Raw genomic sequence first — 24,301 nt, forward strand, 5'->3', positions numbered from 1 at the left:
GGGATAGTTCGACCAAAAACAAACCTACACTCACCCTTATGCCATCCCAGATGTGTGACTTTCTTCCTGCTACTGAACACAAATGAAGATTTTTAAAAGAATGTTTCAGCTCTGTAGGTCTTCACAATGCAAGTGAATGGGTACCAACATTTTGATGATCCAAAAGCGCACGCATAAAGGCAGCATAAAAGTAATCCATATGACTCCAGTGGTTAAATTCATACCTTCTGAAGTGATATGATAGGTGTGGATGAGAAACTGATCAATAATACGTCCTTTATTACTAAACATTCTCCTTCCTGCCCAGTAGATTTACTGTACATTGTATATTATTAATGTGTTGTGTAATTATGTGTACATTTGATATGTAAATTGTGCTGTGTAAATATGTTGTTTATTGTAATTGGTATACGTCTCATCACTGCCATGACTGCTATGTTGCTCGGAACTGCACACAAGACTTTCACCTATACTGTTGCACTTGTGTATATGGTCGTGTGACAATAAAGTGATTTGATTTGATTTAGATGACGACATACATGAAGAATGTGAATCGCCAAAAACAAAAGATGAAAAATGTGAACGTGAAAGGTGAGAATAATAGAAAAAAACAAAAGGACTTAAATATTGATCTGTTATCATATCACTTCTTCGTACATATCGCCACCTACTGGGCAGGGAGGTAACATTTTAAAAAATGGATTACAGATGGACCTGTTTCTCACCCAAACCTATCACAACGCTTCTGAAAAAATAGAATTTAACACTGGAGTCTAATGGATCACTTTTATGCTACCTTTATGTGCTTTTTGGTGCTTCAAAATGTTGGTACCTGATAACTTGCATTGTGAAGAACTACAACTCTGAAATATTCATCTATAAATCTTAGTTTGTGTTCAGCAGAAGAAAGTTATACACCTCTACGATGGCAACATGGTGAGTAAATGATGAAAGAATTTTCATTTTTGTAGGAAACTCTCATCAAGCGCTCTTGCGTTCTACTTGTCGCGTCTCGTGCTGTGCAGTGTAAATGGGTCCGAGTTTAGATAAAGTTTCAGTGTTCAAATTCCTGTGAAAACATGGCGGCGCCAATGATATGGAAAAGACTGGCGTTCTCCGTTTATACTCCAGCGCTCTCCAGGGTTTTCACGAGGATTTCAGACAGATTATTCAGGACAAATGATCGGAGAAGAGGGTTAGTGATGGCGATGCTTTTCACAGTGTCATCACATAGACACAGTTGATCAAAATCTAGCTAAGGTGAAGTCATGCGTGTTTGGCTAACGTTAGCTTGTGGTTGTGAAAGGAAGAGATCTTGCATTCTTGTGTAGATTTACAAACCAAATTGCAATTATGTGCTGTAAACGTGAGACAAACTGAGATGATCGTGGTTTTACCTCTGTCTCCCTAAGATGATTCGCTGATGTTCTTCCTCTTTTGTAAGTCGCTTTGGATAAAAGCGTCTGCCAAATGAATAAATGTAAATGTAAAATGTACCTCAGTTTACGTTCACTGGAGTACTTCCAGTATGCACCACCATATCTTCTGTCTGTCCTATTGAGCTGTCATCTGTCATACTACCAATCGGGTAGGGTGATGAAGGTTACAGCAACTAAATAAACTGAGACTAGAGGAATGATCAGATATGGTCTCTCAGTACTTGCATTTTGATGTTATCTGTTCAGGCATGTCTGACCAAGCAGTTACACACCCAGTTCATGCTTATTCGAAATGTAACCAGATGTGTATATGGACATTTGTTCAGTTAGCCATGCGTCTTTAAATGTTTTATTACATCGATATCAAGAGCACATGAACCAGGACATAAACAGCATCTAATGTAAGTATGTAGCCCAAGTAAAGCTGATCGGTTTATCAGGAAGACACCGATCAGAGACATCCAGACATTGTACTTTTCACATCTAACAGGCTAAAGCTGGCTAGAGTACTATTATCAGATTGCACTGCAATGAAAGTGGTTCATTCAAGAAAACCTAAAAGCACTGGTTTACAATGCAGCCATTCAGATCACCCCATTCAGAGGACAATGAGTAGTCTCCTGAGAAGGTGACTTCAGTCAAATCCCCTTCCAGGCTGCTTATGCAATGCTTTAAGGGCTTTTCTTATGTATTTATTTTGTAAATTGTATTTGTATTGTTTTTTTGCGCCAAGCCCACTTGTTGTGGCAGATTTGGTAGGCCTTGTTTTTGTATGTGTGAGAGATGCAGTTAACGTGTAGATCTTAATCAGTGGTTCACCTACCATTTCCCTTCATTTAATTGTACACTACTTTCAGACTGCATAGGGTCATGATGCTCTTAGAGGCGCCTCTTTTCTTTGTGCTTTCTCATGAGTAATGTGAGATCTACTGTAATGTGTGGTGAGACTCTGGATTCAGTGAAGAAAAACACTGTCTGTGTTGTGGAGAACTCACTGTGACCTTGGTGTTTGGCAGTAGATCTGAGTGAGGGGTTGCATGGTTTTAGAGTGCATACTGTGTCATACAGTCCATATTACTGCCTTTGTGTCTTCAGAATACTGTTGCCTATGGAGTAGGACTTTGTAAACTGTTTAGGGCCATGTTTGGGGTCTTAGTCAAGACTGCGGCCGAGTAGTTTTAAATTATTTTTGCATTCATTTGGTTAAATACTATTATTTGCAGTCAGTATGGCTGTTGCTCATATGCAGCGTTTTGTCCAGAGCCCTAAGTATTAAACCTTGTCCTGCATTATTTGTTCTACGGACATTAATGATACCTCAAATTGTGTAGCATTGTTGATAAAAAGGCGTGTTATTACGTGTCTAAGTGATTGGTGTTAGTTTTATTTGGTGGACAATAAAAATGGTGAAAAATATAATAGAATTTCACATTTAATTTAAGGAGTGACCCAGCACAGTTTGCACAGGGATATACTTTAAAGGTATAGTTCATGCAAAAATGAAAATTCTTCAAAAAAATAAATAAATCTCATCATACTCTCACTTATGCCATTCCAGATGTGTATGACTTTTTTTTACTTATGCAGAACACAAAGAAATATTTCTAGAATATCTCAGCACTGTAGGTCCATTCATTGCAAGTGAATGGTGACCCAGACGTTTAAGATCAAAAAGCACATAAAGGCAGCATGTGGCAGGGTGGAGGGTGGGGCCGGGTCGTGATCATACACACCCGGTCCCTTATCCGGCTAATTAAGCCTCCGAGAGGGATAAAGGACGACTGCAGAGGATGGTGCGGGAGAGAGAGATCGTTTACGGACATGTCCGTGTGTGTGTGTGTGTGTGTGTGTGTGTGTGTGTGTGTGTGTGTTTGTCTTTTGTTTAAGTTGATCATTAAAATATTATTTATGTTGTAAAGCCGGTTCTCGCCTCCTCCTTTCCATTTAACTGCGTTACACAGCATAATAGTAATACATATGACTCTAGTGGTTAAATCCATGCCTTCTGAAGCAATCCAATTGGTTTTGTGTGAGAACAGGCCAAAATGTAACTTCTTCACTATATATCTTGATATCAGATATTTCCTTGGCGATCATGGTTTCAAGCTTGATTACTCTTCCTAGTGCCATCTAGCGCTCTGCGGATGCGTCAAGCACTAGGAAGTGAAATCGAGCTTGAACTCATGATTGTGCCTAGAGACTGCAATGTGCCTTTATGTGCTTTCTGGATTTTCAAATTTTGGTCACCATTCGCTTGCATTGTATGGATCCATAGAGCTGAGATATTCTTTTAAAAATCTTTGTTTGTATTCTGCAGAAGAAAGAAAGTCATACACAACTGGGATGGCATGAGGGTGAGTAAATGATGAGAGAATTTAGATTCCTTTAAGGAGAGACCCTAGGCTTGCACACAGACCAGAATATAATGGATCTTGTGAACTGCGGCAGTAAGCAACTACCCAGAAAAACACAAGCAACTGCAGTAATGTGCTTAAAACCGATCAGAACAACTTAGCAACTGCAACACCTTGGCAACTACCCACACCACTGTCATATTCTAGTTTTAACTTTATTTTTTAAATGTGGTTTGTATTGCTCAGTCATATCTGTCAGTTCCCTTTTTGGCCTTAACTGTGTCAGCTTATGTAGTGTTGAAAACTCCTACAAAATCTGATGTGGAAAAGGAAAAAAAGATAAAGTAAATGGGAGAACACAGAGTTTAAAATTAGTGTGTTGTTGTATGAGGCCAACAGTAAATGCAAACCGTTGTTCAGCCACCAGATTTTGCAATGTTAACAGTAACCCCAGTCGCATTCTTGGAAATGGAGTAAAGGGAATTGTCCGTCCGTCCCTCAATTACTTCTCTCTTTTACTTCCTGTCATCCTGTAGGTCTGCTGTGCTGCTCTTGGCCCCTCTCCTGGCAGAGGCTGACCCAGCACCCCTGGCCTCCTCCAGGCCTCCAGGCTTTACTGGAGCTGAGGGCCTCCACTCTAGGTTCCACTGGATGGCTGATTATGTACCCGCTTTCAGGGTCCCGGGGGGCCGCATCCACATCCTTAACTCACCTGATGAGTTTTATCAGACTATGAAGGTATGTGTGTGTTAATCTTAGTTTGGGATTAAGTAATTACACTTTTTGTAAGCCATAAATACTGGGTGAAGTCAAGTAATTGCAAGCTATATATACTGGGTGAAGTCAAGTAATTGCACCTTCAAAGGACACTATAAATATGCCTGTGTGGTTGTGAAAAATTTAATAATATATATATATATATATATATATATATATATATATATATATATATATATATATATATATATATATATATCACACACACACACACACTCACGTTTGTGTGTGTTTGGAATTATGGTTGACATATATCAAATGATTTACTTTTATCTATCACCTACTTCTATGTAAGATCTTAAGGTCTTGAAAGAACAAACCATTTTAGAAGAAAGTCTAGTGTCAATGTATAGACTTGTTTTAATTGTCTCTACTTTATCAGTTTGCTTTTTTCACAATAATATATTCTAAATAGACATTATATCTTTAAAGCAATATCTTTTTTTCACTTCATTGCCATTTTTTGCCTAGGCTCGAATCAAGACGGCCAAAAGCCGTGTGGTGATGGCATCGCTGTACCTTGGCACAGGACCTCTAGAGCAAGATCTTGTATGTAGCCTGTTTGTACATGTTTACTGATCACTAAAACAATGTCTAAGAAGGAAAAAAAAGCTTCTTTTTTGCTGGTGCAAGTGACTGCTATATCTGAGTGTAACAGTTTTACAGTACATAAGGAGGAAGCTGCTCTGGTTATTTCTGATTGGAGGTTGAGCATTTCTAAACTGATCTGTTTTAACTCCTGAAAGGTAAAGAAGGTTTTCACACAATGACCATAAGAAAGATTTATGATTGATCCTGATTTTATTGATGTTTTTTGAGGTGAGCATCACTATTAATATTGATCATACTTTGAGTTAGGGATTTAAACAAACTCCTAACCCCAAGTATGCTTGTGGAGGAGAGATGTGGTATTACTTTTCTAAGCTACCAGAATTTCAAATTTTCCAGAAAATGTAAAAATCTAGCTTGCAAAATGTAATTACAATATTTTTTTAACTGCCATCTTGATGTAATGTTTGTTGACATTTTCTTGTTCACGTCAACATGCAAAACCAGCTGGACAAGCCATAATGTTCCCCATTAAGGTCTGAACAAGTAGAAGGATAGAAAAATCCTGCAGAATCCTGCATCCGTTTAAAGTAATAGTTCACTAAAAAAGAAAATTCTCTCATCATTTACTCACCCTTAATGTCTTCTCAAACTTGTATAACTTTCTTTAATCCTTAGAACGCAAACAAAAATATTTTGATGATGATATGTGAATAAATCCATACAATGCAAGTCAATGGAGTCAAATGCAAGCTCTAAAAAGGACATAAAGGCAGCATAAATATAATCCATAATTTCTTTTTTGGAGCATGGGGGTGTTTGACCCCATTGATTTGCAATTAAACTTTGCTGTGGGTTGGCTTATTAATGGCATTGCTTTGAATTTATATTAGAACTACTATTTAGAACCAATACCTACTGTATCGGGCTACAGCTGATAGTCTAACCTCAGTTATAAAATGTAGAAGTCTCTTTCAATGACCAGCTCATTTCTTTTAAAGGTTGATTGCATGGAAGTGGCCTTGGAGCGCTCACAGGAAGATGATGCACCTGATCTCAAAGTGTCTTTTCTGATGGATTATACCAGAGGTTCAAGAGGTCTGTCTCTCTCTCTCTCTCTCTCTCTCTCTCTCAGTCTCACAGGTACTCTTTTACACCTGATATAAAGGTCCATCTTGGGTGATCCGATGATATTGTGTTCGGATCACTCAAGCCACATTCGGAAGTGGTCAAAAGGCATGTGACCACATTGCCTTTGTAATGGACACATTAAACTGTCATGATGAGAAAATGAGACCACTTGTGATTGGATCAGCCAAGACAGATTTAAACAGGGTCACAGTGTCATTCACACACTTCTATTTTCTCACTCATCTACACACATTCCCCATCTCTCACTGTGTTTTTTTTACTTCCACTTGAACAAAAATTCTATGTGTTTTGAAAAGTTAATGTGCATAATAATAATGTAAAGACATAGCTTGAACTTTTTGATCACTTTCCAGTGAAACTATCAAAAGGAAATAATGCCTACAGGAAATCCCCTGCTTGTCTTTGCTTTACTCTCTGATGAGTGACTAACGTGCTTAAAACATGTCTTTTGTGGTATCATTTGTGAAGAGCATGGGTGTCATTTTGGAGGATTTCCAGTTTTGATAATTGTAGGGTAGTGTTCAGACCTCCTCCCTGTTTCTTTTTTTTCCTTGAAAACTACTTAACATTAATTGTTAGTCATTACATTGACCACCAAGATTACAGTTGTGCTTTAGAATTCATCCAATGATGAATTCAGAATGAATGGTTCATGGTGTCTGAGGCATCTTATCACATCATAGACTTCCTTGATTTGAGTGGTTGAGTTCCTACTTGCTTCTGATCTTCTAGTGTTTCAATTTATAATGGCCCATTCATACTGACAGCGATTTGGATTGACAAAGTAACCTGAAGTCATTCATTTTCATTTAGAGTTGGTCATTTCTGGCAATAAGAGCGAAGCTGAGCAGAGCTCAACTTAATGAAAATGAGCAGCGACATGACACAACGACACCTGATACTGTTGGATACAACAGTAAAGTAGAAATGCCTACCAGTAACAGAGACTTGGCGACCTTCAGCAGTTTAGTTGCCATCAGTGTGAACATCCCTTTAGTGTATTTCTTTTATTAGTGGTACTGTAGCTTTATTGCATGTACAGTTCCTTTGCTTTGTTTCCCTAACTGTTGTTATTTTTGAATATGCAGGCAAGCACAATTCACGTACAATGTTATTGCCACTGCTCCAGCGTTTCCCAGAGCAGATGAGAGTTTCCCTGTACCACACGCCAGACCTGCGCGGCCTGTTGCGCCTTCTGGTGCCTGAACGCTTCAACGAAACCATAGGTGTACAGCACATCAAGGTGTACCTTTTTGACGACAGTCTAATCATAAGTGGGTGAGTATGCATTTTATTTACATGCCATGTATGCAGGAACTGTATTTACACATGACGCATGATTACGTTAGGGTTTGTTGACAAAAATTTTGGTATTTACATCGAGCGTATTTTTAAGTATCAGCAAACATGTTTCACTTCTGACAGTTATCTGTACAAATATTCCCACAAGCACATCATAGTGTTGATTTTACATTTCATGGCTTGTTTATAGACTTTGTGGAACCTATGCAAACAGCTTTCACTCATTAGAGGAGGGAATATCTGTTGATTTACTCTGCGTGTGATACCATCTCTTACAGGGCAAATCTGAGCGACTCCTATTTCACCAATCGTCAGGATCGTTATGTACTTCTGGAGGACTGCCGGGAGGTTGCTGATTTTTTTGCCGAACTGGTGGGAGCCGTGGGTGATGTGTCATTGCAGCTCCACTCTGACAACAGTGTGCATATGATGGAGGGGATGGTGCATCCCTACAAAGGCAAGTGGCTTAAAATATGAGGAACCTTTGGAAAAATAGAAGCTAATTTCTTAAAGGAAAATTCAGAGTTCAATCCAAGTTAAGTTCAACCATCAGCATTTATGGCATAATGTTAATAACTACAAGATCTGCGTCCCAGTGAGGCACTTACAGTGGAAGTGATTGCGACCAATCTGTAAAAGTTAATGTTTCAAAAATACAGCCACAAGGCAAGTGGGTGACCAAAAAAATCATCCGATATTCCAAATTTGTAAATGATCAGCATTGGCCAATACATTTTTCTGTTTGGTCAATTAGTTTCTCAAGCTGTGAGGATTGAGAATTGCCTGCTTGCATGCGAAGAAGCCTGTAAATGGCCAAATCACAATTCGTTTTGCTGATACGTGACCAACATACTACAACGTCTCATTTAAACCATCCTGCATATCAGAGCACCACAACAGACGCACCACAACTCATGAGGTTTAAGGTCTTGTATACTTTAAAATGTCTACATAAAACTCATATGACGTGAAATATATGGACACCTCGTTGAAATAGATGTAATTCACTAACCTCACAAAACTTAAAAGCAAATTCATGGTTTTCTTCTTGTGAGTGCTCCTATCTTCCTCTGAAGCAGACATTCTGTCCCTCTGACTCTTGAATGTTGCAGAATGATAAAGTTCATTTTCCTATGAGTTTTGAAAAGGGATATGTCCTTTAGGTATTAAGAGTGTCATTATTTGGATAAAGTAAGTCTATCAAAATGCACGTGAGCGGCAACTTCCTCAGCTTTTTTGGTTGATGATAGCTTTACTATCAAAGTATTACTGAAAATAGGTTTTTTGTTTGTTTGTTTGTTTTTTTTAGAGAGAATGTCACTTGTGGTTTCCCCCCGTTTTACTCTAAATGAATCAGAAATTATGTTGGTAAGTCCAACACTCATTTCCTTTTAATACTGGCATTGTGGTTACATGTTGAATAACAGGAACATCAAAGTCTTTGTGAGCTCCAGGTCATGGTGCTCTTGTGATGCCTAGCTTCAGGATTGATTGGTGTATCTTTCGTTCCAGTTGTTCCCAGAGTGAATGAGTGATTATGCTCATTCAGCCCGAGTCCATATCCATAACAGAAGCGCCACCATGCTGTTCGATGACATAATTGTGGTGGAGCGGGCCCACAGTTTTTCACAGATCCCAGAAATAGTGCAATGATGTCACCTTGCTGGTGGTAAATGATCTGTGCTGGGAGGGAGGAAAGGAGAGATGTGGGAGGATGATAGGTTCGGGAAGGAGCTATTTGGACCTTGCTATAGTCTGTCAAGACAATGAGGTCAACGGGAAATGATGGACTGATAGCCAAAAACAAGAATAGTTAACTATGACAGTAAAAAGAGGAAAATATCAGTGTGGGAAAAAAATCCAAGACTAAAAAGCACATGCACTTGAGTCAGGGTGATATTTCTCTGTGCACTTGAATGAATTGGAGCTTGCAAAACTACTCATTTATATTGATTGGTGGGTCAATGTGTACCTTATATTAACGAGTTAACATATGACGTGAAGCATCAGTGGTCTTTGCTGTTTATGGCAAGTCCAGTGCTGTGCTACCAGAGAATCTGAGTGGAGAGAAGGGTTCGTGCAGCTGAGGTGATGCAGGTGAGAAATGAAGTTGTGCATATGTCCATTGCAAGATTCATGCAACTTGCATTGTCATAAATGTTGCAAAAATAGCCTTTTTCCACTTATTGTTTCTGCCAGCCTGTGGGTGACACTGGATTAGCTTCGGAGCAGATTGCAAGAATTTGGGCTTGTATGTGAATACTTTAACATCTGCAACACAGTTTGCACATAACATGCTTTGTGAATGCAAAATCCTGTAGGTTCACTTTATTTTCACTTTTGGATAATTTCAAATATATTTGACAGATTATTATCAGGGCTGCGAATCAATTAAATGTTTTATAGAATTTATTGCAATTAATCACATGTTAATATTTGCTGAGAAAGGCCCCTGAATAAAGATAATTTAATATAAATAATACATAATTATAAATCTAATTTATTTAGTTCAGATATATTTTCCATTACTGGCAAGTAAAGTATTGATTAGGCAATACAAAAAGTGGCCTTAAGCCTAAGGTATACTTCCGTTTTGACAAACACTTCAAACGCTAGCCTGGCCAAAAGCGTTTGCGTTTTTATTTAAAAAAAAATCGCATTTCTTACCATACACGGCCAACCTGCCAAGCGGTTTATATGACATCTTCAATGCCGCCACCCATCTGCGCTATTTATAATTATATTTTTGGTCTATGTACATAAAGTGTGCGTCAGACGGACGCTGACTGCTTTTCAGCATTGTAAATGGCACATTTTTAGGATGCTGTGTTAAGTTTAAATTAGTTGACACTACAAAAATCGCATCTCGAGATCCTTGCATTCTGTTGTGCTTTGTGTCATCCTGGCTCTTTTTCTGTTTGTTTAGTTTGTTTGAGGCATGTTGACTGCCCCATGTGCCTTTTAAAACACCTAATTACAGTAAATGATACATAAACTTCAAGCTTGAACGGCTCCAAAAATAGAAAAACACGTAGTAACACAATGTACGTACGGGTCAGGGGGCATGATTAATTGCATACATTTTAATGCATTAATTTGTAATCACACTAAATTGATGCATTAATTCAACAGTCCTAGTTATTATACTACAAAAGTAATGATACACAGTTTGTGGAGAGAGAAATTTTCCTCCTGATGTCACCATTTACTGTACAGAACAAGCATGACTCAATTCAAGTCATGTGATCTACAGCTGGTTGACACAGTCCCAGAGTCGAGAACTAATCGACTAGTCGGTGTAATCCTTAATGAATTGCCTGCAAAGAGATGTGTGGAGACAGGGCAAAAGCATAGTATTTTCCAGTAAGAAATACTGGAGTCCCGGTCAATTCAGGAGCTCCTTCGCTAAGTCAGCAGTACAATCTTGCATCTGTATCTCAAGTAATTGGATGCCACATTCTGTCGGTAAGAGCTTCTGAACTCCACGGCCTGTTAACTGGATGTGTTTGAACCACTGAGGCCTAGAGCTTGGGCTGGCTTGCTCTGTGTCCGTGGGGAAAGCCCCTGTATCCCTCTTCAAACTTGTTTGCTGTCCGTTGGCCACACATATTTTTGGAGGCTTTTACTTTTGATGTTCCCTACTTTTGAAAAACAGAATATTCAGAGCAGCCTCTTCCTCTCCATTTGTGCACATTCTCACTGTTAACCAAATAAGCAAAGAGACCATAAAACAGCAGGTTTGTGCCATACATCACCAACATGCAGCGTTTTCCCCTGAAGCTAATTCATTATTTACAGATTATCTCTCTTGCTATGACTCACCGTGGCACATTATGTATAGCAGAGGCGCCAGGGTTTGACAGAGCGCCTTTCCAGACAGTCAGCAGTTATTGACCCGTGTCTCTGAGGTTTTGATCATGCATTTGCAGGATCTTGTATGATCAAATACCTGATAGAATGGATTGGATTGGAGAGGAATGGATTACGTGTCATTTCGTGCTGGTGGTGTTGTACATACTTGTTCAAATAAGTGTGATTGTGGTACGCCCTGTTGAGAGCAGATTCTCAGAATCAATTAGAATCTTTGCTACGATAGATTCTGACTTTTGATGAACATGTTCCATTCCAAAACCTAAGAGCGCTACCTTGCTTTCTACATTGACAACTGCTTTTTAAAACCACATCCTAACTGACATAGAACCTCATAATTTGGAAAGCTCTACACAGGCAACAACTTGTGTGTAATATAAAAAGCACTCCTCATGCGAAGCTCGTAGGTTTTGGTTAAATAGTCCTTATTTTACTGGATTGAACTATTCATTTTTCAATATTGTGAAAATAAGTATATTTATACTAAACATAAGTTCTTTAGTTTTGTCCAATATCTTGGATGAATATTTTCTATGCTGCCTGAGGGACCATTCACACCAAATGTGTTGTTCTGCTATAGATGGATGTCTTTGTCTGTTGTGGTGCATCTCGCTGTTTTTTCAGATGCCGTGTCAAGTTGAAAAGAACTAAAACGTAAAAAAAAACTTTTTGTTCTATTCAATATGCTGTGTCTTGCATTTGTTTCATGCAATATTGTATTTGGTCAGCCAACCAAAAAAGATGTCTTGTACCTTTTGGTACTGTTTTTGCATTGGGAACGAGCCTATGATACCTTAAAATGCTGCTTATAGGCCTAAAAGCCAGTTCACTAGGTTTTGGAACAGAGCCTAAATGTATCCAGTATTTGTAACTGTTCCACAGAGTTAAGTGTTCTCAAATGGTCTTGTGGTCAAACAGGTAATAGAGCAGATTTCTCAGCATCAGCACAGAGACGGATCATGGACGTGGTGAACACTGCACATGTCCGGCAGAGCATGCTAGAAGCAGAATGCTCGGAGGTCCTAGACTCCGATGGTATGGTGCCAAATGACACTTGGATCTTTCCTCTTGTGCAAATGAAGCCCCTGGGCATTTCTTTGGATGAGCAAGTAACAAAGCGACTACTGACAGAGGCAGGTGGAGACTCAACTGTCTACCTGACATCTGGTTACTTCAACTTAACACACACCTACATGCAGCTGGTGCTGGGTGCTGCAGCAGACTACCGTATTCTCATGGCCTCACCAGAGGTTAATGGGTTTTTTGGGGCCAAAGGAGTAGCAGGAGCCATCCCTGAGGCCTACGTTCATCTTGCCCGCCAGTTCTACAACCAGGTGTGCACGTCTTTACAGTATAGCACATTGTAATGGTGGGTCAGCAAAGACAAATCAGTGCTTCTTCTGCTAATATATTGTATGTTGAAACGTTTATTGTTTTTCCTAGTATTGATTTCTTTAAAGGAATGGTTCGCCCAAAATATTTTTTTTATTATTTACTCACCATTTTATTGTTCCAAACCCGTATGACATGCATTCTTTCACGGAACACAAAATTAGCAATTTCGAAGTTGCTCTTTTCCATGCAGTTACATTGAGTGGGGATTCAAAAGCCTCTGAAATTTAGCAAAAACACCATGAGAGTGGTACATATAACTCTTGCACTATATTCCAAGTCTTCTGAAGCCATTTGATATGTTTCTGTGAGGAAAAGACCAAAATTTGTCCTTTTGTGTTCCACAGAAGAAAGTCATGAGGGTGAGTAAAAGAAGACAGAATTCTTATTTATATGTAAACTATTAGTTTAATCATTCTGCTCTCACTTCTGCGTACTGTATTGTTGGTTTAAAAGTAAAATGCACCACAGCCTGTCCATTTCAGGTGTGCCAACTGGGTCGGCAGAGTCGTGTCCACTTGCATGAATACCACCGTCCTGATTGGACCTTCCATGCTAAAGGTAGGTGTTTATCTTATGCACTTTTTTGTTTTTGTGTTTTTAGCAGTGAAGTAGCAAGTTCTCAATTCCCCAAACCTTGGGTGTAACAGGAAACTTGCAATGTAATGGACAGAGCAGGTTTCCCAGCACCTTCTATCTGATTGAATAGCCTCTGAGTTCTTCCTGGACTGCTTCAGGATACAGAGGCTGCCAGACACATGTGATGTTTTCTCTGTAAACCAGAGGTACACTTTGGCCACGTTTTTTTGGCTGTTGTTGAATGTTGAGCTATTTCAGCTTTACTGTTTCAGTATGTTATTTAAGACCAATCAAATGCACCACAGAGCCAAAAGTAACTCCATCACATCTGTGTTATTTCTCAACCTGCTGCCGGTTTCTGTAACTGGAAACTTTTTCTGTTTGATTAAATATGCATTCATCGATTTGTAATTTTTATTTGTTTGTTTGTATTTATCCTAATGAGCTGCATTTGAAGATGTTGTTCAATTACTGTAAACATACTCATGTGAAGTAGATACTATATTAATGTCTTGCTTGGTGACTGCAAACTGTCTACAGTACAGAATAATGAACTGCTGTACTTGGCCCAAGTATTGTTTGTTCCAATAATTAACAATAATAAAAATGGAGCCATTGTTTGAACAATGGTGTCTTTTATCATAGTGCTGTTGCAGGCTTTTTATATATGCAATACACCACCCTAGTCTGTGAGTTAAGCCCAAAATATAGGGTGTGTTCCATTCAGAAGTAATCTTCCCTATACCCTATTCCTTCAAAAACTTTGCCATCCATTCAGAGAGCTTTTTATAGGCTAATAAGTGTGGGGCTTAAAAATAATGTTCATTTGGAACTGACTTTTCAGATCATTTGTTTATTGGAAATTCTGTTTGGAACAACTTTACAGCATGGCTTTCATGATTGTTCTCCTTCAAAGTGCCCTTTGAAGGCATCATTAATTAAGGGAATTTTAACCAATCTTGCCACACAACCTCTCATGGATTATTGCTTAATTAACCGGTGGTCTCATACACTTTTACAAAAAAACCTTCCTGGAAGGACAGAATAGAATAGTGATGGCCCAGAGATAAAACAAGAAAACCTGGGTTAGTCAGTTAGTGGAATTCAATTTCATGCTCTCATTGAGAAGTCCAGCTTATTAGATAAAGCCTTGTCATGCCATCATTTCTTGTAAACAGTGAAGTAGAAGTGGGAAAAGACCAGGTGCAGAGGTCCCCACAGTTGAGCTAGAAAAAGAATCATTGACCATTAGCTGCCGTTCTGACGCTGGCCTTCGCCCTACTGAGGCCTGTGCACCTCAACAAAAACAATAAGCTGGACTTTGTTATGGACAACTTGACCAAGTAGAAGGGAGATTTTACAGCTCCCCTGGTTGATGACATGCTTGCTTGTAATGGTTTGAAATTGAATTTTGTGTTAATAAGCTTAAAGGCATATGTAGCCACATAAGAGGGTTAATTGATGCTGGCTCTGTGTGTATAAGGAAGTCCTAAGGAATATATTTTTCAAGGATTCCCGGCAGTTGTGTTACCTGATGTTCAACTTCCAGCAGGAAGAATGTTACCTCAGGCCAAGGTGTTTATTGTTGTCACTTGTTTGAAGTGGCAAGCAATTCCTGCTGCCTAGTTTGGTTGTAGGTAACTGACTAAAATTTAATTATTAAGCAATATCACACAAGCAAGACTGCTGTTGTTTTATATAGGCATGGCTGTGATTCACGAAAGGCTCTCCCGTTATTTTTATTGTTTTAATTTTACGGTTTTGGCGAACTATGAATGTCTTAAGTGGTTAGAAAATGTCATGTTATGGGTGTTTCCTCTAAGGGCTGTTCAGACACTACACCTTTTTGAGCTCATGTGACTGTCACGGACACTGAAATGGCTAAATTGGATTACGTATAGCAATTTGATGACGCTGACAATGCTGGTGCCTTTTCATTTTGAAAAGAACCAAACATCACAGGATGTGGCAGTAAGTCACAAAGTCTTTTCATTAAATGGTATTCCCTATAGACTTGCTAATTGTTTTTCCTTATAGAGTGGTATTTAGTGTAAGGGCAGACCGTTTTCTAGTAATTATGAAGTATTTGCTTTGCACCTGGGCTCATCATTTCATACCTGATTAATTTCAGGTCAAATTTTCACTCTTCACAGGATTGTGGTACTATGTGGGAAGAAGAGATCGCCCCTGCCTCACGCTTGTTGGCTCTCCAAATTTTGGGTATCGCTCTGTGCACAGAGATCTGGAGGCTCAGATTGCCATAATAACAGAGAATGAGGAACTCCAGAACCTATTGCAACAGGTTAGATTCCCTCTATGGTCTCAATGGGTGCCATATGATGATATTGGAATAATTTGCTAATTTCTGTTTTAAATACGGAAGGGATAATGTATAGTCAGTCGGTCATTATCACTAAATAATTAAGCCTGAAGGGGGTAATAATGACTAGTTAAATGTATACTATGCTACTTGACAAATATTTATTTTGAAAATATTGGTTGAGCTGAAATTATTTTATGTGAGGGAGAGAGAACGTGTAGTGATACGAGAGACATGGAGCTAGCATAGCTATGTATGACATTGATCACATTTTGCAGTCGTTATACAAAAATATTGTATATTCTGTGAGTGGCCAATCAGAATCAAATATTCCATGTAATAATGTGCTATTAAATAAGACCACACCCTTTCTCTTACCAAAGACTAATGGAGTCAGATTATCTTTCATACCCCAAACTGAATTACACATAAAGGATACGACGAAGCCATTTATCTTTCATGGTGATTCTGGGAATGTCTTATATAGGCTACAATAAAGCTAGACTAATTAGCAGTGTCATAAGCTTTAATTGTTCCTGAAGTGAGATTCCTGTAATTTTCACTTATCAGGTGGTGAAAGATCAGTTAATATCAGCGCCATATTAATCTTTACAAACAGAGCTAATCGCAATGACATAACATCTGTACATCATGTGATTTAAATATTTAAACAAGCTGGTCTCAGTTCTGAAACTTCTGAACACACAAAACCTTATTTTCTGTCCTCTCCAGGAGCAGGAGATGTTGTATCAGGGCTCTACAGAAGTATTGGGTTCAACATTTAATCAGCCTGACCACTATGTAAAATTATGGGTTAAACTGATAACACCACTCATCAAGAACTTCTTCTGAAAAACAGCAGGCCAGGGTTGACAGATCTCTCACAATCCATGAAAGGTTGGTTGCTGAAATGCCTCTTCTATAAAATGCTATAGAAGACCAGGCACATTATGGTGAAATATAATATGTCTAATTTCAGACAAGAGTAATGTGTTGGTGGTATTGTGTTCGCTTCAATATGCAGAAGCATAAATGAGGTTTTTGCATGAAAGTCTCTCAAGGTAGTAGCCATAAGCATATAAAAAACAGCATTCAGCGTTTTATTCCATTTCCAAATGAATGACTTGGCTCACTTGCACTCAGTAAACTCAGACTTTCCCCGAAGATGGTTATTCAAAACCCCAGCCTGCCAGACAGTGGGTTCTTAAGAATTCACATTGTCACTCCAGTGGTTCCTTCGACCCAAATCCCCATCACACAAGCCAGTGTAGAGTTAGCATGGCCAGACCACAGCATGAATCTGTCCATTCCATCTTCCACTACTGTCAGGCATAGGCTGCTCAGCAGACTTCAGCTGCACTGACAGTGACCTCGCTGAGCCCTACATAGCTGATATCTGATGTCTGTTATTGCTGTTTATCTGCATGCCATACGATTTCGCGTCTTCCCCTGATTGGTAACAGAATTTGATTCTCACTTGCTAAATGCCCGGTTTCACATTTGTATTTAAAGAGTATTAAGAGTATTTAAACTAAAGACCACCAATATTTTCAGATGATCTTAAATTTGTAGAAAAAAAAAATCTGTCTGTGTGCAAAGGTTTTAGGCAGTCAGAAAATCTTGATGTTTTAAAAATAATGCCATGAATAATTTATTTAGCAGTGCACTTCATACCAACAGTATAAGAAACTAAATAAATATTTGGTGTGACCACCTTATATATTTAAAACAGCACCACATCTCCAAGGTACACTTGTACAGTTTTTTAAGGTTATATAAATGTATATTCAAGGTCTGTACATATATGCACTAAATAACCCCAATTCCAAAAAAGTTGGGACTGTATGGAAAATGCTAATAAAAACCTTATTGCCTTCTTTGGCCACATACTGGCTGGATTACAAGGGCGGGTGCAGATTGGCAGCATGCTGTCCTGACCTGTCTCCAATTTAGAATGTTTTGCACATTGTGATGCATACTATACGGCAATGAAGGCCCCGTACAATTGCACAGCTGAAGACCGGCATGATGGATGAAAGGGGTAAAATCATTCTTGCTAAACTTAAAGTTATGTCTTCAGTCCACTAATGCTTAAGTGTTAATAAAAGAAATGGTGATGAAATGGTGGTAAACACTGTCACAACCTTTTCTGAAAGGTCTTGCAATCATCTGATTTAAAATGAGTGTATAATAAAAACAAAAAAACATTAAATTCACATGGTATGTCATCATTATAATATGTTGTTGTAGAGCTTTCAATATAACATAAGATTAATAGAATTAAAAAAAGTGTTTTTATTAGAATTTTTCATACTGTCCCAAGTTCCCAACTTTTTCAGAATATATATATATATATATATATATATATATATATATATACAGGTGAAACTCGAAAAATTAGAATATCGTGCAAAAGTTCATTAATTTTAGTAATTCAACTTAAAAGGTGAAACTAATATATTATATAGACTCATTACAAGCAGAGTAAGATATTTCAAGCCTTTATTTGATATAATTTTGATGATTATGGCTTACAGCTTATGAAACCCCTAAATTCAGAATCTCAGAAAATTAGAATATTACATGAAATCAATAAAATAAAAGGATTTTAAATACAGAAATGTCGGCCCTCTGAAAAGTATAATCATGCATATGTACTCAGTACTTGGTTTGGGCCCCTTTTGCATTAATTACTGCCTCAATGCGGCGTGGCATGGATGCTATCAGCCTGTGGCACTGCTGAGGTATTATGGAAGACCAAGATGCTTCAATAGCGGCCTTCAGCTCTTCTGCATTGTTTGGTCTCATGTCTCTCATCTTTCTCTTGGCAATGCCCCATAGATTCTCTATGGGGTTCAGGTCAGGCGAGTTTGCTGGCCAATCAAGCACAGTAATACCATGGTCATTGAACCAGGTTTTGGTACTTTGGCAGTGTGGGCATGAGCCAAGTCCTGCTGGAAAATGAAGTCAGCATCTCCATAAAGCTTGTCTGCTGAAGGAAGCATGAAGTGCTCTAAAATGTCCGGTAGACGGCTGCGTTGACTCTGGACTTAATAAAGCACAGTGGACCAACACCAGCCGATGACATGGCTCCCCAAACCAACACAGACTGTGGAAACTTCACACTGGACTTCAAGCATCTTGGATTGTGTGCCTCTCCATTCTTCCTCCAGACTCTGGGACCTTGGTTTCCAAATGAGATGCAAAATTTGCTCTCATCAGAAAAGAGGACTTTGGACCACTGAGCAACAGACCAGTTCTTTTTTTCTTTAGCCCAGGTAAGACGTTTGACATTTGAAGCCCATGTCCAGGACCCGTCTGTGTGTGGTGGCTCTTGATGCAGTAACTCCAGCCTCAGTCCACTCCTTGCGAAGCTCCCCACACATTTGAATGGCCTTTTCCTGACAATCCTCTCCAGGCTACGGTCATCCCTGCTGCTTGTGCACCTTTTTCTTCCACACTTTTCCCTTCCACTTAACTTTCTATTAATGTGCTTTGATACAGCACTTTGAGAACATCCAACTTCTTTTGCAATTACCTTTTGAGGCTTTCCCTCCTTGTAGAGGGTGTCAATGATGGTTTTCTGCACAACTGTCAGGTCAGCAGTCTTCCCCATGATTGTGAATTCAACTGAACCAGACTGAGAGACCATTTAAAGGCTCAGGAACCCTTTGCAGGTGTTTAGCTGATTAGAGTGTGACACTTTGAGCCTACAATACTGAACCTTTTCACAATATTCTAATTTTCTGAGATTCTGAATTTGGGGTTTTCATAAGCTGTAAGCCATAATCATCAAAATTATATCAAATAAAGGCTTGAAATATCTTACTTTGCTTGTAATGAGTCTATATAATATACTAGTTTCATATTTTAAGTTGAATTACTGAAGTTAATTAACTTTTGCACGATATTCTAATTTTTCGAGTTTCACCTGTATACACACACACACACACATAGATATATCCAGTACTATACAAAAGTTTTAGGCACTTGTGAAAAATGTTGCATAGTGAGGATGTCTTCAAAAATAATGACATAAGTTGTCATACAAGGTCCAGTAAACATAAAAAGATAAATCAATATTCAGTGTGGCCACATTTGCCTTTAAAACAGCACCAATTATCCTAGGTACACCTGGACACAGTTTTTCTTGGTTGGCAGATAGGATGTTCTAAGCTTCTTGGAGAATTCATCACAGTTCTTCTATCTATTTAGGGTGTCTCAATTGCTTCGGTCTCTTTATGTAATCTCAGACTGACACGATGTTCAGTGGGGGGCTTTGTGGGGGCCATGACATCTGTTGCAGAGCTCCGTTCTTCTATTCTAATCTTTTCTATTTGCAAAAGTAATGTTTGGGAGACTAACATTTATATTTCATATTGACACACTAAAGCTGAAGATATAAATAACCATCTTAAGACAAATGCTTTTGTGAAACATCTTATATGCCTAAGACTTTTGCACAGTAATTGTCCATCCTTCCGCCACAACATTATAACCGTGATGATATTCTTTTCACCACAATTGTACAGAGTGTTTAACTGAGTTACTGTAGACCTTGTCAGTTCAAACCAGTCTGGCCATTCTCTGTTGACTTCTCTTATCAAGGCATTTCTGTCCACATAACTGCTGCTCCCTGGATGTTTTTGTTATTTGCATCATTCTGAGTTAATTCTAGAGACTGTTGTTTGTGAAAATCCCAGGAGATCAGCAGTTACAGAAAAACTCAAATCAGCCCATCTGTCACCAACAATCATGCCATGTTCATCACTGAAATCAAAAAATGTCCCCATTCTGATGGTTGATGTGAACATTAACTGAAGCTCCTGACCCATATCTGCATGATTTATGCACTGCACTTCTGCCACACGATTGGCTGATTAGATAATCGCATGGATGATTGTTGGTGCCAGATCGGCTGGATTGAGGATTTCTGTAACTGCTGGTTCTCCAGTTATGTGGATGGAAATGCCTTGTTGATGAGAGAGGTCAACAGAGAATGGCCTGACTGGTTCAAACTGACAAAGTCTACAGTAACTCAGATAATCACTCTTTACAATTGTGGCAAGAAGAATATCATCTCATAATGCTATTCTGAGATACGGGTTGGCGCTGTTTTGGCGGCACGAGGGGGACCAACACAATATTTGGCAGGTGGTTTTAATTTTGTGGCTGATCGGTGTATAATAATAGAAACTTATGTAACTATATAACTAATAACTGTAGGCAGGAGAAATTAAATTGAAGATCATCTTACTTGCCTCTCTTGCCTACAGCTGTGCTGACTCTGCCCCCTTGTGATTATTTAAGTACAGTACACTGTAAATCAATGAATAATTTTCTTCTGTTACAAGCATCACTGTTACTATTGCTCATACTTTGGTAAGGGTTTTTTAAAACCCTCCCTTATTTAGGAGGGGGTGTGCATTTACTTTTCAAAGGAATCAGATTTTCACTGGTGGACAATAAAACGGGCTAAAAATCCCATAGATTTAAATTAAAGGAGGGACCAGAGCCATATTAATGGACAGAAAATCCAGACCAGAATGTCAGAAATTGGGGGTGGGCTCATTTGAATTGGGCCAGGAAGTTGTTGGTGACTTTCTCAATCACATTTGTTCCATGTTTATAATTATTACTAAGTGGCAGGATTAGACTAAAATCAGACTAAATTCTAGATTAAATAAATCAAAGTATATCTAGAATATTTCATATTTACACATAATATACACTTTTTTATTGTCTGGAATAGACTGAAGCTGGCATACTTTTATCTGGTTTCTCTTTGGTTTTCAGGTTGAACACCCAGATGAAGGTGGGCCTACACATGTGCTTTGAACATGGGGCATTCGTAAATATTTGTGGTTCCTCGGTGCTCTACGCAGATGGCTTTGATCCCTGTATGACTGATAACCCCCCACTGGATGTCCCAGTGAGTTCCGGGGATAACAATGTTGGAGACCTCTCATTGTGCTCTGTGGTGTTGCTCAATATCACACATTCAGCTTCTAACAACCTCTGCTCATTGTTACAAGGAGAAAAAGCATGTACAACCAATATCACACATGAAAGACTGCAGTGTAAACGATTCATTTGATTGATATTTATTTGCAAGCAATATGACAGATAAAAAAAAGTGCAGTGCATCTTGGAGTGATTATAATGCATTTGCTTATTTTATATTATGTTATACATCTGCTGTAAATATTTGTATTTTTTTGACATTGTTGTAGAATTCCGACTCTGTTCAACCTTTTTCATTTCCAATTTCTATCCATAGACCTTATTCACAGCAAAGGCATCTTTGACTTTTGATGAGAATGACAATGAGGCTGCGAGGGATAGACGTAGTCTCTTCAGGGGGCTGTATGTTACAGTGTTTTTGAATCATTCCATGGGCAAAACCTTGAAAAAATATCTTTCCGAGAACATTGTTGACAAAATAAATGCTGATTTCAAAATTCAAAACCCATTCACTTGCATTGTATTGACCAAAACAGGTGAGAAATTCCCCTAAAAATCTTCATTTGAGTTCAGCAGATGAAAGAAAGTCATACGCATCTGGGACAGCATGAGGTTGAGTAATTGATGAGAGAATTTTCACTTTAAATCGATTCCTCACAGCCTCGTTTTCGTTTGTGTTAATCAAAGATGGGTCTACTGTCTATTGTAATCTTGTTTTAATCTTTACTACATCTCATGTTCATATTACAGGTAAGAACGTTGATCTCAGGGGTATTTAAAGTTATACAGTTTTAGTCATACATTTCACCAACCATTTATTTACCTCAGCCTTAATTAAAACATCAGTATTTTCCCAGATTAGATTATAATTCTCTTTTTGTTTCCTAAACATCCACTGTCTGAAATGCAGAGCATCATGCAGACTTCCTGAAACACTCCCTTCTTTATACATTTGTAACTCTTGCATCCCCTGGTGGATTGGTTACACATGGTATTAGAAATAAGCATATGGATTTCATTATTACTACAAAAGAGATTTAGGGGACAGCTTCAAATACTGACCAGGCTTTAATATTTCTTGGAAATGTTTGGAAAAATCTTAACATGCCTGGAATGAAAAAAGAGCACTCTTGTATTCATTTGTAGCAACTTCCTGACTTTGTATTACTTTCCCCTTTAAAGTGAACAGGCAGCATTATTTCAACATCAATGTCAAACTTGGTTTTGTAAAAAAAGTGACAGTGCTTTTTTTTTCTTCCTGAGAATGTTTTGATTTTGGTGACAATGTGCAAACGCATTTGTTTAGGTTCATCCAAAAAAAAAAAACAATCGGTGACCTTAATGAAAGAAAAAAAAGAGTATTGAGATCAATTGAAAATATAAACCAGCAATTTGGAATTTCTAGGTCTCAATTTTTCAGGTATTTACTTTTGCACCATCTACTTTGGACTATTTTGGTGGCAGTACACAGGCCCCCTAAAGCTGCAGACACCCTCTATATGGTGCTCACAGCCATTGGAAAGTAGCATGAAGCATCAGTGTATTATTCCTCATTGATTCAGAGTCTTGGATATGGGCCTTAACTGCTCTTAAGAGGTTATAGGAAAGAGATTTGAACTTGGTATTGGAGGATATGGAGTGGGAAAGTATTTAAACAAATATTACAACTATTTCTAGGGATCCATGGGTGTACGCCTTATTCAGTTTAAGATTTTGCATAATTTCTACTGGACTCCCTCTAGATTGTTTAGGTTTGGTCTAAAAGACACCTAACTGCTGGTGATGTCAGTTGGAGGATGGAGACATAGCCCATGCTCTGTGGTTCTGTGCTAAGATTCAAGAATTCTGGGTAAGAGTACAGAATGTTATCTGTGAAGTTTTAAATACTCAAATTCCATTCTGCCCCAGACTATGTATATTGGATGATGAGGCGGTCATTAATGTAGGTGACAAATATACAAAAAGCTGCATCCAAACTGTAATGACTGACACACCAGTAATTCTTAGAGGTTGGATGCTCCCTTGTTTCAAGAATGGTTCACTGAATTGGGTAGGGTGGCGGCATTTCAAAAGATGTCATATAAACAGCTTGGCAAAATAGATACATATGGTAAGAAATAGGACAGGTATTTGGCCTTCCTGGGGGACTCTCAGTGAGGACCATGTGGAGAGGGTAGGCCAAGTTAATCCAAAACTTAATTCTATAAAATACTGTATATTTTAATGCTTGCATGCCTCTGTAAGGCTCCCTGGTAATTTTTTTGGTGATTTCTGAGTGATCTCACAATTGCATCCCAGTGACTTTGCATTTGCTAATGTGCTTCTTAAATCATTTTAAACCCCATTTTAAAATTAAGGTAAACAATGTTCATGACAACATGTGACCGTTATTGAAGTGAAAAATACTAAATCAATGAATATGGTCATTATTTTTTAACAAATGTATATATATATATATATATATATATATATATATATATATATATATATATATATATATATATATATAATTATAATTTTATTTTTTTTTTGTACATTTAAAGGAGCAATATGTAACATTGACATCAAGCGTTTAAAATGTGTACTGCAGTCCAAATTCAAAA

At 38.3% G+C, this 24,301-nt stretch overlaps 1 protein-coding gene across 2 annotated transcripts; it reads left to right on the forward strand.

Annotated features, from left to right (window-relative positions):
* The first annotated feature begins 1,075 nt into the window (after positions 1–1,075).
* On the forward strand, positions 1,076–22,772 carry LOC127633869 (CDP-diacylglycerol--glycerol-3-phosphate 3-phosphatidyltransferase, mitochondrial-like). 2 transcript variants are annotated; one of them, XM_052113242.1, is made up of 11 exons: positions 1,076–1,195; positions 4,330–4,531; positions 5,042–5,119; positions 6,121–6,217; positions 7,360–7,549; positions 7,852–8,030; positions 12,362–12,777; positions 13,321–13,396; positions 15,568–15,716; positions 16,467–16,631; positions 21,531–22,772. In XM_052113242.1, exons 1-10 carry the CDS (start codon positions 1,080–1,082, stop codon positions 16,584–16,586), a joined length of 1,623 nt encoding a protein of 540 aa, XP_051969202.1. In that variant the 5' UTR covers positions 1,076–1,079; the 3' UTR covers positions 16,587–16,631; positions 21,531–22,772. The 2 variants fall into 2 exon arrangements, with proteins under 2 accessions (XP_051969202.1, XP_051969204.1); XM_052113244.1 differs by having other exon boundaries at positions 1,140–1,260.
* The last annotated feature ends 1,529 nt before the right edge of the window (positions 22,773–24,301 follow it).

The sequence above is a fragment of the Xyrauchen texanus genome, chromosome 40, assembly GCF_025860055.1.
Source record: "Xyrauchen texanus isolate HMW12.3.18 chromosome 40, RBS_HiC_50CHRs, whole genome shotgun sequence".
Lineage (NCBI taxonomy): Eukaryota > Metazoa > Chordata > Actinopteri > Cypriniformes > Catostomidae > Xyrauchen > Xyrauchen texanus.

Excerpts from the sequence above, each read along its gene's own strand:
- LOC127633869 (XM_052113242.1), top strand. The coding sequence starts at position 1,080 with ATGGCGGCGCCAATGATATGGAAAAGACTGGCGTTCTCCGTTTATACT. Across the intron at positions 4,532-5,041 it reads AGTTTTATCAGACTATGAAG|GCTCGAATCAAGACGGCCAA; the intron begins GTATGTGTGTGT and ends TTTTTTGCCTAG. Across the intron at positions 13,397-15,567 it reads TTGGACCTTCCATGCTAAAG|GATTGTGGTACTATGTGGGA; the intron begins GTAGGTGTTTAT and ends CACTCTTCACAG.